Source organism: Sinocyclocheilus rhinocerous, unplaced genomic scaffold (genome assembly GCF_001515625.1).
Source record: "Sinocyclocheilus rhinocerous isolate Xijiao unplaced genomic scaffold, SAMN03320098_v1.1 scaffold460, whole genome shotgun sequence".
Lineage (NCBI taxonomy): Eukaryota > Metazoa > Chordata > Actinopteri > Cypriniformes > Cyprinidae > Sinocyclocheilus > Sinocyclocheilus rhinocerous.
The window spans coordinates 685526-703422 of record NW_015667268.1 but is presented as its reverse complement, the minus strand read 5'-3'; the positions used below and the strand labels follow the sequence as shown (position 1 = coordinate 703422).

The window sequence follows — 17897 nt, the reverse complement described above, 5'->3', positions numbered from 1 at the left end:
CTCTCACGTCTGTGGTCATGAAGTCATTTGAGCGACTGGTCCTGGCCCACCTGAAGGACATGATTAGACCCTTGCTGGATCCTCTTCAGTTTGCCTACAGAGCAAACAGGTCTGTGGATGATGCAGTCAACATGGGACTGCATTACATCCTGCAACACCTCGACAGACCTGGGAATTACTCAAGGATCCTATTTATGGACTTCAGTTCGGCCTTCAATACCATCATGCCTGACCTTCTCTCAGACAAACTCACACAGCTCTCTGTGCCCACCTCCACCCTGTCAGTGGATCACCAGCTTCCTGACAGACAGGCAGCAGCTAGTGAGGCTGGGCAAACTCACATTCAGGACTATCACGATCAGCACTGGCGCCCCTCAGGGTTGTGTTCTCTCCCCACTGCTCTTCTTCCTGTACACGAATGACTGCACTTCAAAGGACCCCTCTGTCAAGCTCCTGAAGTTTGCGGATGACACTGCAGTCATCGGCCTCATCAAGGACGGAGATGAGTCTGCTTATAGACAGGAGATTAAAGAGCTGGCTGTCTGGTGCAGTCTTAACAACCTGGAGCTTAACACGCTCAAAACTGTGGAGATGATCGTGGACTTCAGGAGGAACCCCCCTGCACTCCCCCCACTCACCATCATGAACAGCAATGTGGCTGCAGTAGAGTCATTCAGGGAACTTCACACAGCTCCAGTGATCTTTTGAAGATCTGTGTGAAGTTCCCTGCTGCTTCAAATGCTCCACCATCATTCCAGTCCCCGAAAAGCCCAAAATCACTGGACTTAATTATTACAGACCTGTTGCTCTCACGTCTGTGGTCATGAAGTCATTTGAGCGACTAGTCCTGGCCTACCTGATGGACATCACTGGACCCTTGCTGGATCCTCTTCAGTTTGCCTACAGAGCAAACAGGTCCGTTGATGATGCAGTCAACATGGGACTGCATTACATCCTGCAACACCTCGACAGACCTGGGAATTACGCAAGGATCCTATTTGTGGACTTCAGTTCGGCCTTCAATACCATCATGCCTGACCTTCTCTCAGACAAACTCACACAGCTCTCCGTGCCCACCTCCATCTGTCAGTGGATCACCAGCTTCCTGACAGACAGGCAGCAGCTAGTGAGGCTGGGCAAACTCACAACCAGGACTATCACCATCAGCACTGGCACCCCTCAGGGGTGTGTTCTCTCCCCACTGCTCTTCTCTCTCTACACGAATGACTGCACCTCTAAAGACCCCTCTGTCAAGCTCCTGAAGTTCGCAGACGACACTACAGTCATCAGCCTCATCAAGGACGGAGACGAGTCTGCTTACAGACAGGAGGTTAAAGAGCTGGCTGTCTGGTGCAGTCTTAACAACCTGGAGCTTAACACACTCAAAACTGTGGAGATGATCGTGGACTTCAGGAGAAAACCCCCTGCACTCCCCCCACTCACCATCATGGACAGCACTGTGACTGCAGTGGAGTCATTCAGGTTCCTGGGCACCACTATCTCTCAGGACCTGAAGTGGGACACTCACATAGACTCCATTGCAAAAAAGGCCCAGCAGAGGTTGTCCTTCCTTCGCCAGCTGAGGAAATTCAACCTGCCACAGGAGCTGCTGAAACAGTTCTACTCTGCCATCATTGAGTATGTCCTGTGTTATCAGTGCCCTTCTGCCAAGCTTCCAAGATCTTTACATCTCCAGAGTGAGGAAAAGGGCTAAGAAAGTCACCTTGGACCCCTCACACCCAGCCCACTCTCTCTTCGAACTGTTGCAGGCTATATTCAGCCTGAACAATTAAACATTCATAATTATACATCGTCCATCACAACTGACATATTTATACACAGAATCCAAAATCTGTACACTTGTAAACTGCACATATCTGCACACTTATAACAACTCTTTCATTTATTTAAACAACTACATTTTTTTCCTATACTTCTATTTCTGTATATAGTATATTATTTAATTTCTGTTTTTTTTTTTCATATTAGTGTTTTATTCCATCCCTACTGTGTTATTCCTATGCATGTCTGTACTATCATGTATGTCTGCACTATGTCTGTAATTTCTTCTGCACTGGTAGCTCCTGTCGTCAAGTCAAATTCCTTGTGTGTGTAAACATACTTGGTAATAAAGCTCTCCTGATTCTGATTCTGATTAATCTTACATATCGAATAGTTCTCTTTCAAATACAAATCGTTCTCTAAAGAACATACGTTTTGTGCCTTTAAAATATATATATATTTTTATGGAGAGTCCCAAATAGTCCTGCAAAGTGATTTCAAGAATAATACTGATGTTGGAAGGGCAGGCTCATTTCTAAGAAGAAACTTCACCAAAAAAGCCCACTCTGTTTAATACCTCTGAACCGTTGTATTCGTCAGAAACCCTTTCAGTGCTCAGGGCAGATTTGCTTTCAGTGCAGCAGGAGTGTCGCCATTCTGAACGCTTGACTGTATTTGCATAGTGAAGGATTATGGGGGGCCGACAGAATTACCCCTGCGGTTTCTGAAAGGGTCCCTGGAGAAATGTTGAGCGATTAGCTACTTTAAATATCCTGCTGAGGGACTGTCTTTTGGTATTAGGTCCACTGTGGATCATTAAGATGATGAGGTCAGAGGGTCAGTTTTATTTAACAAACGTTAGCCCTTCCAATCCTGTGTTTCAGAACGAAGACGAACGCAACATATGTGTGAAAAATATTTCTTTTCGTTATGGAAGTATAACGGGAGGAAGCGAGAAATGTGTTTGGGGAAGTTGTGAGGAGTGTGGAGTCCTGCCCGCGGTGCTGGAAAGGTCTGTCTGTAGAGTTTATTCCAGAACTGTGTGTCTGTATTCTTCTGTTCGGATGATAGAGTACCTACACTTCACAGGAAGTAGATTCCCTCTCAGACTGCAGCGATGGAGGCTTATGGCAGCGGCGATAAGACACAATAAGAAGCGAGTACACCTCTTCACACCCGCTTAAAGTGCTCGATCAGCAGAAACCAAGCATGTGAGCTGTTAGGAAGGAGAGAAAATTAAAGCAGGCTTTGCTGTCAGAGTCACAAATATGAAAATTTGAACTGATTTTCGAAGGCGTAATTTTTAGTGCTTCTTGCTAATGCAGATGTGAATGACATGTCGATATTTAGCAGCTTTTTAAAGAGAGGTGTGCTATTACAGAATATTCATATGATATTCAAAAACAGAATATCATATTAATTTCATAGAGACTTGGAGATGGGCTCTTTTGATTGGGCCACTTAGCAGCCATCCAAGCAACCACATAGCAACATGATGAAATCCACTCGGAATACCTTAGCAACCGCATATCAATGCCCTGGCAACCACCCACAACTTGTTATGCACACGTCATAATGCAACATTTAGGCCTATGTGGCAATAGTGCATTCACTGGTTCTAGTAGTAGTATTATTGCACTGGAATTAAAATTAACCAACAGAATCTGTGAAGTATTTCTGGAAACGTTTCCGAATGTAATCCTCGAATATGGTTTGACAGGTTTGCTTTGATCAACTTGTCCAGCATTCATTCTTGTTGTGCCAGAGTTGATCATTTTCAGCGTGTTCACCATGAAGCACTCGGCTTCCACAATTGCATGCATTCAGTTACATGACAGACTGAGCATGTATTCATGGGATGAAGTAAACATGCATGAATGCATAATCCTGGAAACATACAAGCTGTGCCATGTTTGTTAAATCAGAATAGGTGTTGGCTCCAAACAACCATTCGATTTACAGCATTTCACAGACAATAAGACAAACAGCCTTTGTAGTATTAAAGTATTTCAGCTCTTGTGCGTCAGGTTGTGATATGTTAAGCAGTTTACCACATTCAGAACGACCATCAGTCAGACAAGCCGAGAGACTCTCCCAAAGGCCCAATATTATTTACAGGCAACATTTTTTATGCAGTAAATTTTAAAGGTTTCTGTCTTCCTGTCAGAATTCTCGGCTCTCTGTGTATTTTATGCTACACACCAGCCCTGGTTCTAGACTGTCTAAAATGGGGAGGCCACTGATAAATGGATGGGCACAATGTAGTGTGTGTGTGTGTGTGTGTGTGTGTGTGTGAGGGGAGGGGAGGGAACACAAGCTATGAAACTGGGTCTATTAAAGTAGTTCAATAAATGCATGTACTTCTATAACAACAGTTTGATTATAAATTATGTTCTGTAATACAAACGTGAACAGTTTTTTTTTATTTAATTCCAATTATTACATGAATTTACTTACATGAATCAACTATATATAAACAGAATCTCAACATCTCAATCATCATCTGAAAATCATCTGCTATATATACATTATTCACATCCCTTCACATTCTAAACAAAAGTGTTGCCACTATAACAAATCAGTTACACACTTCCTTGCTCCTCTTAACTAACTAACCAATTAACTAACTAAATAAATAAAGTACTGTGGTGCCATTTATTGATTTATTTATTTTGTTAGTTATTTAGTACATATACCATGGTAATACCATCATATTTTCTAAGGTACCCTAGACTAACATGTAAATGCTACTGATTGCACAAACACTATTGGAAGAGAGCTGAACTGGATCATCAATTAACTGTTTTTAGCTGGAAAAATTACTCTGTTATTGTCTTCTTGCATTATTGACAAACTATTTTCCTGTTTGACACTGCAAAGCTGCTTTGACACAATCTGTATTGTATAAAGCGCTATACACAAAAAAAATAAAATAAATATTGCACATGACTATGGTCAGTCGTACAGCGAAGTACTATGATATATGACACCAATATCTGAAGTGAAGAAAGTCTGTGCACATTTCTTGATCTCTTTTGGGACTGGACTATGCTGTTCTTTTTCCTTGATGCACAGCCAAACGCAGAGCTGGGCTCCAGTAATGCATGGAAAGGCTGTTTCCTCAGTCACAGTGCTTCTGGATGGAGACTGGCTATTTCCATTTAAAGAAATATTGCAGGCTCTTTGATGAAATATAGACTAGTGATACGCATGAAGCATTTGTGCACAAGTTTTTCAATATTTGAGGATCGAGCAACTGTTATAATTCATATTTGTTTCATTTTTTTCTGAATTTTTCAAATTTGCTCAAATTTGCCAGTCATTATTCATGATTAATATGCTTTTCTGTTGTGCTCAAAGCAATATTAATCCTACATTTTACAAACTCTATAATTGCTTGTTAAATTTTAATGTAAATTTTAATGTAATCCTGAGGGGATTCACTTTCAGCTCATTTCACACGCACAATATATGTAGCTAGTACGTAAACATGTAAAACTTTATGATTGGATGAAGTGAAAATAATATAATATAATATAATATAATTTCTTTTTTGTTATAGTTTATTTTGGTAAAATAAGCGGTTGACTATACAATATCCTGCTTATTTCACTGATGCTTATAGTCTCACATAATAAAATATTAATGTATTGTACGGTATAGCATGTGTGAAGAAAGATATCGGTCAAATATTTAACTGCAGAACACCTCATTTGACCAATAAGAATCAAATATTCCATAGAGCTGTGTAAAGTCATAATCAACTGGTAAACTTCCCTTACTTGACCCGTTTCCAGAAACAAAAGCAATCACCACATTTTGAATTAATTTGTAACATGTGACTTTTAAATCAAGGGTTTCTACTGTAAATAAATTGGCCAGCTGTTGTCCTACTCTGGTGGCCAATAAGATGAACAAATCACAGCTGAGTGTCTTCAGAGATAATCACATCTGGATCACACATCAAGTTCTTATCTTAACCAGCGGCATCTAAATGTGGATTCAACCTAAAGGCAGCCAAGTGGGTAATGCATGTCTAGATTCCCATTAAGACCCTGAGAATGAGTGATGTGATGTGACAAATCTAGAAAGCTTGCCTTATCCGACATCAGAAGCGTGCCGCTTGGACACACTGTAGTAGTATATTTATTTGTTATTTCACATTATAGATGTGATAGATGGGTGGTTGAGTATATAGGCTAGGTTCAGACAGGCATGAGAGCATGTGTACATGCACAAACCCAGTCCTGTGAGCCTCTGAAAAGCCTCTTGTAGACTCTGCAGTATGTTTGCATGCTGGCTTTATTATCAGGAGCAAGGCCAACAACATGAGACGATCAATATTTTCAGTTTTTCTGTATTTCTGCATTTTTCCCATGGTGGAAATACAGCAGGCGCTTAAAGGGATAGATCACCTAAAATGGAAATCCTGTTATCATGTACTCACCCTCATGCTATTTTTAAGGTTTGACTTTCTTCTTTGGAGCACTAAAGATGATGTTATCAGAATGTTCAAGCAGATTTTTGCAATGAATGTGAATGGGGATGGACATGAGCTCCAAAAATGGCAGAAAAGCACCATTAATGTTTGACACAAGTAATGCATACCACCCATGAGCTATATTTCAAATCAGAAGTACAAATGTTATTTGAGAACTGTGGCGGTGAGGAAGATTTTCTGTAAATAATAACTTCCTCATCACAAGGCTTGTACGCAAATCATGGACTGCTGTTATAGTACTTTTATGGTGTTTATTTGCCATTTTTGGGGTTTGACATTGCCTGTCCCCTTTTGCTTCCACTGCATGTGAATAAACAGCAGGAATATTCTGCCTAAAATCTCTTTGTGTGAGCTACTAAAGACAGAAAAATAATAAACAGATGACAGATTTTTTCCTTTATGGGTGAACAATTCGTTTAGAGCTTGGGGAGCCCCAGAGGACCACAAGAGAGTACTAGGCAGTCTGTAAAATTGTTATATATTTATACATTCTTAATAATAATAATTTTTAGGATAAGGTTTGATGAAAATGTATAGGGTTCTTTGGCATTAAGAAGTTGTGGCATTAAAATCTGTGCTATAGAGGATAGAGAACCAAGCAAAGAATACACAAAGAATAGACCTTGTGCACTGTAATGCAATGGTTTATATTTTTGGAGAAACGTAACTTTGTAGAAGCCAATTCAGCAGAATTGCAGAGGTTAACCTGCCCTCTGAATGACATACTCATCATTCAATGTAGTAAATGTAGCACAATTGCAGAGTGGTTAGCATTAGCAGTAGTATGTTCACTTAAGAGGCAATGGAATGAGTTTATTTACACTATATGATGCCTAACACCTTTGATTTCCATTTAGTGAACATTTTTGCTTCCCGTATGAGTGTTTCATTAGTTGTAAGATGACTGGGATTCCTGACAGTTAACCTCACCATGCACAGTGACGTACAGTAACGAGACTTGCTTATCACTGAACCTCCCTGTGGTGTGAATGACGGTCGTTGTGGAAGTGTGAATTGGGGCACAGTTGCAAGGATAAAGACATTCAAAGTCACCACACCACGTCATTGCTCTTGTGCGAGCGACACTGTTCAACTTGACACTAGCTGTGTTGCATTGCTGTCACTCATGTCTCCTCAAATCACGAGCTCGCGCTAGAAATGAGTGACTTCTGATCACTTTGCCTCTGCAAATCGCTTTTGGTGTAAATGCACCATTATTCTGTCTGTTGGCATTATTTTTTAATATTCTCTGCACATTTCATGCCACATATTCAGGCATATTATTATACAGTCCTCATTGTCCTGTGGTGCTACACAACACACCATCAGGGTAATCTGTTGCACCATCTTGTGCACTTTCATGTGTGATTTTATATTGAGTTATATTTTTGGAGCCTCAGGACAGATGCATTTGAACCAGGAGCAATGTTTTGTTCCCTAAGGCTTTGTCCTTTGCAACCTTTTCCATTTCATTTTCAGGCAGAGATACAGGTGAGACATCATGTTTCTGCCTTTAGTAATTACTCTATTACTTGAAATACATAATGTGTAGGCTAAATCTAATACAGTGTGTGTAGGGCTGATGTGCTGCAAATGTTTTTCCTCTGTTTTTACCCACTTCCAATGTGACAATGTTTACAAAATGTGATATTATCTGAAATATTTATCTGTAGTTTTAGTTTCAGGATAATGTTGACAATGTCTTTACAGCTCTGCATGTTCTGTGCTGTTTTTCCCACAGAAGGTGTTAAGATGGTGACCATGTATTATGCGGCATTTTATGACAATGTGTCCCAATGCACACTCCCATAACAGTCATAATTCACACATCACGGATGAAGATTCACAAGTCTCAACAGTGAGGTGTGCAATAAAGTTTAATGCAGAGGAATACTAATCAAATCTACAACAGTGACATCTGGCTATTGATGACTATTATCATCAGTCTTTCTTCAATAGCCAGTATTACATTATACTACAAGATGTATTCTAATTAAAACAACTTACAATAAAATACAAATCATGTTAACCTGCATTTTAAAGAAATTTTGCATCACATTTGGTGGGGAGATGGTGGTATTCCAGAAACATGCTTGGATAAGTTTCCGGATAAGTAGGTAAATAACCTCAACTTTTGGTTCTAAAAACTGAAGTAACTTTCATTGTATGTAAGTAGCCATTGCTACTTCTCTGAACATAATCTGCTCTGGGTTAGTTTACTTCAGAGGTATTTAGCATATGCATGCCCTTGTATGGTGACATGGTTCAAGTGGATCTGCATTCAAAAAGTTTTTTTTTGAAGAAGAAGAAGAAAGCTATCTGTTCGCATTGTCTCAATGGCTCAGGTACCATGTAACACATGTGTGGGCATGATGGAATGAGACTTTCAGGTGTGTTGTCATTAAAAAGTGAAAAAGGCTTGAAAAGCAACTCTCAAATACCAGGATAGGCAGCTGAGAATATACAATGGTTGCCAAGCTGATAAATGTTAACTAAGGAAACTCCTAATAGCTATAAATACAATTAAATCTCACACAAAATACACAACCTTAACCATGCTGCTGCTGCATATACTGCAGTAGTCCCTCACTGCAGAACAAAGATCCAGGGGGCGGGGTTGGATCCACATTTAGGGGGTGGGGATGGGTAGGTTTAGGGGTGGAGATGGGTGGGTTTAGGGATCGGGGTGGAGACGGGTAGGTTTAGGTATATGTAAGGTGGGAGGAGTTGGATCTGGATCCAACCTCGCCCCCTGGATCTTGTGTTCTGCAGTGAGGACCATCTCATATACTGTACACCAATATGTGCATATGTGATTCCCTGAATGTGAGCACTCGGCGCTCCCATGAAAGTGATGTTGAGTGTGACAAAATAAGAGGGGAGGGTCTCAGTGAAATCCAACCGCAAGTGTTCACAGGAGACGCATTTGAAACACGTTCATATCAGGTGGAAACAGTAATGCGTCTTGGCGGACCACTTGTGATCAGATCAACACAATCGCATGTTAATATCAGCTGGAAGCAGGGTCTCAACTGTAAAATAAAATATCGCGTACTTTATCTCAGTACATATCCAGGATATATTTTATTGATCGTCAATGCTCACTGTATTTCAAAGGTTCCCTCAAACATTACATTTGCATATGCTCAAGTTTTTTATCTGCGAGAGACAGATATATATAGATATATTATATATATATTATATATATATAGAGATATTCTCTATATAATTAAAATGAATGGGGTGCAGTTTGGGGGCTCCGGTGTTTTTTGAACATTAAAGCATGTCAACATATTCTGTTACACCAAATACACAAAATAATTATCTTTAAAAAAGCATCATATGACCCCTTTAAAAGTATCATAATAGTGCATTTTCTGAAGACATACAATGGTTTTGTGTGAAACTGAATGAAATATGTGATTATATCAAAATAATGATTGTACTCTTCCAACATGGCTATCAAATCTTATTCACATTTGCCTTCAAATGCATTGTTCATAGATGCATCATGCCAGGTTTAACATCCGTAACATCAAACGTTGGTATCATAGCCAGTCATCATGGATGAACATGGCACAGCATATATCACAAGTGCATCTAAGTGTATAAAAATAATTTTGGATTAAAGTATTCCTTTAAACAAGTTTGCTGGAGTGGAAAAAAAATCAATTCTGTTTAGTTCTCAAATCAATTGTTAAAATCACTTCTCACTCAAGTAGTAACTGAATTGGACAAGTCATGAGTTTGAGAAAACAGTGTTTAAAGTGTGCCAAGATTGGGCTGGACATTTCCTTTGCTTCAGTGGGCCTCTTCTCTCTGGAGATCAGCTGTACCATCCATAGACGCCAGCCGATTACAGGCAGCAGTAAGTGTGTGCGGATGATGAGGTGGAGGATGAAGAACTTCCTGCTAGGCTTTGTGCAAATCAGCCCAAGTTTGGATAGGAGTTGTGGAGTGATAATTGCACCTCCAGGAAGATTCATATTGCCTCTTGTCTGGTGGATACTGCTCCACTAGATACATTATAAATCATTTACAGAGTCATTTTGGAATGCAATATCCGCTACTAAACTCCGGCTTTTCTCCATGTTATAATTCCAGGCCCTCCGAGGGATGGAGGTCTGAGGGTCTTAAGCTTTAAAAATTGAAAATTGATCAGTAGCTGAGCAGGGAAGAGTTTCTCTCCACTGGGGACGACCCTCCTCATCATTAGCATTTACAGTGTTAGCACAGGCGCCCGCGAGGCACTTACAAATACCAGCTTTCCAGAGATGGGGACAGGGGACCTGTGCCTGAAAAATATTTTATTTAACACATTTCTGTTGAATTTGGACAGAGATGTAATTTTGGCTTGACGGAAAACCCTCATACAGTATGTTTTATTTACTGATTGAGTGGCTCTCAACTGGTTTTGCTTGAGGATCTAGATTTTATATTTGATGAACAAGCATGGTACTAAAATAAGTTATTGTAAATGCATAAATATTACTATTACCAGGATAAGCTTAAAAGTAGGAAGTCTACTGTTATTCACTGGCAAGTAATTAGTTTAACATTTTCTTTATAGTTTACATGTTTGGTTGGCACAAACAAGGTTCTCTGTTGCTGGAAGTGAAATCGCATTTAATGTAGTCTGCGTTGTATTTCTTTATACCTTGCATAGATTTGTTTATGGAATCTGAAGATGAGGGAATGTCACAGTCTGGCTGCGTCCAAAAGCTTAGGGAGCTGCACTTGTTGCCTCGCTGCCTTATCAGGCAATGACTTTAGCTACAAGGGAGCGTTTGTGCATGAAGGTACCTCACGAAACTGATTTTGGACAGACTTCTGAGGCAACATGTTTTAATGATCTACAACAAAATAGAGAGAGCTTTGATGATAAGTAAGCCAATATTTAATTACTACAATGCTAATTTCTCCCTAGAAAAGAAATCAAAATTCGAGGAGTGTTCAAAAATTAGACAGATGCTAGCATGGAAAGTGTTTGCGTCCGAAAGCAGAAAAATACTGCCTCTTGCTAATTTTAAAGGGGTGGTTGACTGTTTTTTTCTAGGATTGATTGTGTTTATGGGGTGCAGTCTAACGTGTTAATGCTTAAATATTTTTTTTTAAATGCATTATTTTTCACATCATTTACCTTTATTCTACACCGCTCTGTCCCTTCTCCTATAAACGCGCTGATTATTTCCTGATTTTATGAAGCCCTTCCCTCATAAATACGGGATGGGCTCTGATTGGTTAGCTAGTCCAGTGTGTTGTGATTGGCTAAACTGCCTCTAGTGCGCGTCTAAACGTCCACGCCCCTCGCCTCAGCGGCATGTGCTCCGGTTGTATTGTAAACAAGGACGTCGTCAATATTGCTTATCAATTTGAGCCTGATTGAGACGCAGAGGATATTAGTGAAGAGTATTGCGCAGAACCTGTGCAAGCACGGCTCTTAATGGTATGTTTTTTGTTTGGTGTTGTCGCATACTTTTAGATACGCTGTTATTTGTAAATGCTACTGCTTCTGTTAGCTTTTAATATATGGTTTTATCCTGATTAAAGCTTTAATACAGTACAGCAACCGCACGTGTGTCCATGTATAATGCTTCTCATAGCTATGTGAAAATATGTGTATAAATGGAACAGTTCATTGTTTGAGCTGAGCTGGTGATCTGAATGAGAGATTGAGAGAGAGAGAGATGCAGAGCATGTGCAGAGTGTGTGCAGAGCAGGGCGACGCGAGGAACAAGATTAAGAACCACTGCTTTAGAACATTGATTTTAAAACTTGTGAATCCATTAGAATCGTTAGAAGACAGAATTGTGATTCATATATGAATAGATTTTTACATGCACCCCTAGTTTTCTTCCTCTTCTCTAAAGCAGTGCAACATGGCCCCGCCTAGGGCTGTGCACAAAATCGAATGCGATTTTCATGCGCATCTCATCAGTAAAGCCCCTTCTGGTGATTAGTAGTAAATTTCCAGCACGTGCTTTCAGATGGAGTGCCATTTACTACACAGAGCCATAGTTTACTGACAAGCTACACAAAATCGCGTTCAAAATTGGCAATGAATCGCCTGCGATTATGAATGCGATTTTGTGTAGCTTGTCAGTAAACTATGGCTCTGTGTAGTAAATGCTGCTCCATCTGAAAGCACGTGCTGGAGATTTACTACTAATCACCAGAAGCAGCTTTACTGACGAGATTCGCATGAAAATTGCATTCGATTTTTTGCCCAGCCCTAGCCCCACCCCCTTTGTTGCATGTTCCCGGGGGCGGGGTTAATCAGGGTTTGTGATGTCACAAACCCAGGAAGTAACTTAAGAAAACCAACTGTTTTTCCAATATATTGTTGATACTGTCTGGATGCATTAAGAGCACTGTCATATTTATATGTGTCGTTCTATACGCACACAGAAAAGCCAATAGTATAAAAAACGGTCCCATTTAAAATGTTCATCTTGTTTTTCTCCTGCAGGAGAGTGGATCTGACGAGAACACTGGACAGTGAATGAGGATTTTTCCGTAGGGGACCAGAGAGCGTGTATGTGTTTTTCTTCAATGACAGGAGTAATCCGGCTGAGTTTGAGGGTCTGAAGGCAGGAGACACTTGCTGGAGGAGTTTCTCGGCGTACATCGGCACCAAGCAGCAGCGGCCATTTTCACGGACCATGTGGTTAGCGGTGCGCAAAAACCGGCTCGTTTTGCACCAGCAGGACTGCTGCCGTGGCAGGGCTCACAACGTGTCTCTGTGGATATGGATTTTTTGTTGGTGTGTGACGCTCGTCAGGGGACAAAGCTACCACCCCACCGTGAATACGCAGTATGGGAAATTACGAGGTGCACGGGTTCCTCTGCCCAGCGAGATCCTGGGACCAGTGGACCAGTACCTTGGCGTGCCATACGCCGCCCCACCGGTGGGGGAGAAACGTTTCCTTCCCCCTGAGCAACCCTTGTCTTGGTCAGGGATGAAAAACGCCACTCATTTCGCGCCGGTGTGCCCGCAAAACATTCACAACGCCGTTCCAGAGATCATGATGCCAATCTGGTTCACCTTTAACTTGGATATAGTTGCCACTTATATTCAAGATCAAAACGAGGATTGTTTGTATCTAAACATCTATGTTCCAACAGAAGATGGTGAGTGTGTCGGGTATAACAAAGAAAAAATAGCATCTCGCTATTACATTCTGTCACTTCCTGTGTTGTGTTTGAAGCATGAGTTGTTGTCCGGCGCATGCTGTGTCTGTGTTCATTATTTCCGTTCCTCATCCTGACTTGATCTGCCATGAAGTCTTTCCATCAACTCTTCCCTTCCATGCCACTGTTACGGGTTCCTCTTTTGTGTTGTTCAAGAGAGCAAACCAAAAAGAAAGAAAGAAAGAAAGAAAGCTAGAAGAAAGTAATCATTTTAATGTAAGAGCTCAGATTCTAATCTGACATGAAGTTTGGATGTAATGATCTTGGTGCACCTCCCTCTCCTCACTGTCTTGACTGTTCTGGGGGATTAGCGATCCGAGATTAGCTTGCTTGATGCCAGAATGAGCCTTTTGTAGAGTTGCAAAAATGTTCTGGAACACAAGAGGCCTGTGGCATCCGTCCTAACCATATAAGACCCTTTACTGTCCCACTTTCTTCTGTTAACGTTCAAAGCCCGTCTTGAGGAAGCTTGCGCCAACAGTTGTACACGGAAGCAGCTCCGGGAGGATGACGTATGGGCATGCGCCGCTCAGAAGTGACGAACGCAGAAGTGCAGATCAAAACAAAACAACGGTCACTTATTAGAAGTACAAAACGAGGATTTGTAACAAAGAATGTCGGAGGGTACATTAAAGTGATTATTATGTTTTGAATATGGATATTTTTCTTACAAAAACGCATCGATTTGCTACAGGAGGCCTTTGTTCACCCCCCGGAGCCGTGTGAGACACTTTTATTTATGGATGGGTGATTTTTATTTAACTTCTTTTGGACTGATGCATGCAACACCCGCTGAGTGGCATTAAAATATGACCCCAGCAGAAAGAGCCTCTTACAAACTCTTACAGATTTGAAAGCAAAAAGTGCTAGCTCTGTTCCAAAACCTAGTGAGCTGCCTTCTAAAGACTCGTGCATGCTAGAGTAAGCTAGAAGACTTTGAAGGAAAGCAGAGACTTTGATGCTAGGAATGCGTAAAATTCCTTATGAGGGCATGGAAAGAGCAATATCAATTTAAAATAAAGTGGACGGGCGCAGAAAAACAACACTTTACTTGAATTTATCATTGGTCAATGGATGCCCGTGTCACAGTATGTCACAGCAAAGATTTTGTTTTTAAATTGTTTAAAATTTGCATATGCAGGTTTCACCTCAGCTCCAAGATAAAATTCTCAAAATAGATGTTCTCAATCGGTGCTAGCTGTAGTACCAAGTATCGTTTGTGTATCCATCGCTACCTGTTACCAGAGGCTTGGTTAGCTAATTTTTTATTATTGTTTTGTATCCAAGCAAAACAGAACTCTTAAAATATAATGATTACAGCATCTCCCAAAAAGTGGGGTGGATAAAAAATGGCTGACATTTCTAAAAATGGTTTACACAACCCCTGTTCCTTACTGAAATGCAGCCTCACAAGTGACTGATTTGGAACCTTCTACTATAAGCACACAAATGACGCTCCGCACATGAAGCGCATGGGGGACTTGGCAATTGATTTCAATTGAGTTTAACGTTTTCAAGTTGCTAAGCTAATGACACAGTACTTTATTAAGTAAAATAAGGCCTAGTAGACACAAATATTGGACTCCACCATTTTTCAGTGAGCTCAGTGCAGTGCATTCTGGGATTGCCTTCACTGTTAAGGATAGATGCATTGCTGAATTTTAATTTAGGCACAATTAGATAGCCAAGAAGCCAGCATAATGTTATTGCCAGCAGGCCTCTGCTGCGTGCAGTAAAATGCTGTCTAGGTAGGGCACTATGTTTTGGAACAGACCTAATTGTCTAATCGAAAGCTACCTAAGCTATTTGGTGTTGAAATTCGTCTTAAGTCATAAATCCAAAATGGACTTAAAGGTTGTAGAGCACACTTACAGCAATTCTCTGCATCTGTTTTCAAAGCACATTTGGTGCATTGTGCAACAGAGCCGTGCATTTCTCATGCAAAACCTGGAGTGATGCAGGGGTTGCGATAAGGAAGAGTTTATTTTGTGCTTGTAAAGGGTCTTATATAGCAGTGCATGTGAAACTAGGCTTCCTGTGTTCCAGGGTGCAGCAAATCAATTCCACCTTTTTGGGAATATTTTCTGCCCGAAAGACAAAACACCCCAGCTAATGTTCTGGACAGGTTCTCTTTGTTGTTCTTGTGGGGAGGGGGAGTGACGTTGTTGCATGTTCTCCTCAAACGTTTCTTCCAGAGCCTTCTGTTATTTTGTAGTCTTTTATTCATTTTACAGTCAAAAGAATATCCAAGGAATGTGCCAGAAAACCCAACAAGAAAATATGTAAAAAAGGAGGTATGTAAGCAAGCCAACATTGGAGCAATATACAGAGAAGTGAGCGACTGGTACGTCCTCTCTCGTACCAACGGGATTTCTCCGTCAACTACAGAGTTTTGTGCGCAGAGCAACATTAAAAATGCCTGTATATTTCTTTCAACAATTTTTTTTTGTGTGTGTGAATATGTGCTATTTAAAATTGCTATACAGTGTGTATGTAGACAATGTCCAGTTATACTGGTGTACATAAGTCATTCTGGAGTCATTCTCATGAAACGGTGCCATTTGTGTTTGTATTTATCAATTTATGTATTTATTTACTTACTTATTGATATATTTTTGTCATTTCATTTGAAAAGGTTAATGGTATTTAAAAAATATTTTGTTACCTAATTCTGCCACACAAAAATGTGAATAACCCGTTATAATTCTTTAAAAAATATGTTTGGTTTTCACATGTTCAACCCAGTTACATTCAACAACTTTAAAAATGCCACAGGTTGATGATCAGTGCAAAAAAAATAATAAATAATAAATAAATAACAATAATATTAATAATAATAGTAATCACTTTTGACTTTTTTGACAACCATATGACGTTTTTGACCATGGAAAGTTCATACTATTATATTTAAATGGGCAAGCATCTTAGCAGAACATGATTGAATAGAAAGTTAAAATTAAACATTAACATTTAATTCAATTGAATTAAACATAAATTTAAAAAAAAAAAGTTTCTAGATATTATATGATAATAAATTATTCATAGATTGATTCACAATTTATTATTATTATTATTATTATTATTATACGATAAGTACAACACAAAATGTATATGCAATTTCGATGAATGAACATGCAAATTGGCAGATTTTTAGTGTATTTTTTTTAAATACTAAAAAAAATTTTTTTTTTTTTTTTGCATTACACATGCAGAGTTAAGAGCTACAGAGTTAAGTCTCCAAAAAAATCAATTACCGTATTGGCCCGAATATAAGACGACCGCGTTTTTTCAGATGTATTTCCAAGAAAAAAAACATCGTCTTATATTCGGGTCAATACGGTACTTTGACTTATTACTGTTAATGATACAGTATCTGTAGTAAGTCATTGGAACAATGATACCGTTTTCTGACAATGACCTACATTATATACCCAATGCTGAACTCTTGTTTTAATTGACAGCACATCCAGTTTATTGAGCATTATGTCACTGATGTCATAACACAAAACATCATACAGTAAGATATGAGCCACTGGTGTCATACAGCTTGATATGTGTCAGAACATGTAATATCTTATGACACGAGTGATCGTGAGTGTTCCTGCAGTCACAATATGGAGTCTGTCATTACAGAAACCTCTGCACCAATGTCAAAATCAAGGCATTGTTTTAAACCGCCATAGTTACAACTAATGTAACGTGTTTAGACTAGCATATATACACCTCGAAGAAAACAAGTTAGGATTCCGTCGAGTCTTTGAACGCTACATGAAATAGTGTTTCGCTTTTTATTTTTATATAGTTAGATGCAGGTTTTTATAGGAATAAAAACAATGCTTCTGAGAAAGCAAAAGGTTAATTGTTAATAGTTTTGTCAACACATCTCCTATAATTGTGCATTAATAATTATAACCTTAAAAATACCAACATCAAACATACTATGAATTAATTGGCTGAGTAAACATTTGCACTCAGTAAACAGTATTAATAATGACTTGACATAACTGAATTTGGCAATCCATTCTTTTTGGAATTTATTGAATTGCATTGAATTTCATTAAAGAATGTTAAATTCAAAACAACTTGAGCTGTATAGGCAGCATCTGTGACTTGCTGTGATTTTAGCAAATGGCTGCAATATAACAAAGAGTGAAAAATTTAAGGGGGTCTGAATACTTTCCGTACCCACTGTATATATATATATTTATAACCTGAAAAATGAGTCTAAATTATTTTCATATCACAGATGATGTATTGCTTGGCACTGGTAGTTTTATTACATTTCTTAACGTTAGCATTTAGGGGAGATTCATTCACAATACAGGGATGTTTATTAAAGCACACTTGGAACAACGCAACCTTCTCTAACCACTCAATTTGCATTTTTTAAGAAAACAAATTAACTTTATATTGTCTATGCATG

At 39.4% G+C, this 17897-nt stretch overlaps 1 protein-coding gene across 2 annotated transcripts in view; it reads left to right on the top strand.

The window, feature by feature from the left end:
- LOC107733424 (neuroligin-3-like) overlaps positions 1 to 17897 on the top strand; it is a 102927-nt gene that overhangs the window by 45157 nt on the left and 39873 nt on the right. The window contains exons 2-3 of one of the 2 annotated variants that reach the window (XM_016545029.1): positions 12753 to 13414; positions 15709 to 15855. In XM_016545029.1, the coding sequence (XP_016400515.1) occupies positions 12946 to 13414; positions 15709 to 15776 (537 nt within the window). In that variant the 5' untranslated portion in view covers positions 12753 to 12945 and the 3' untranslated portion in view covers positions 15777 to 15855. Of the gene's footprint in view, positions 1 to 12752; positions 13415 to 15708; positions 15856 to 17897 lie in introns of those variants that run through there. The other variant, XM_016545028.1, reaches the window with a different exon arrangement.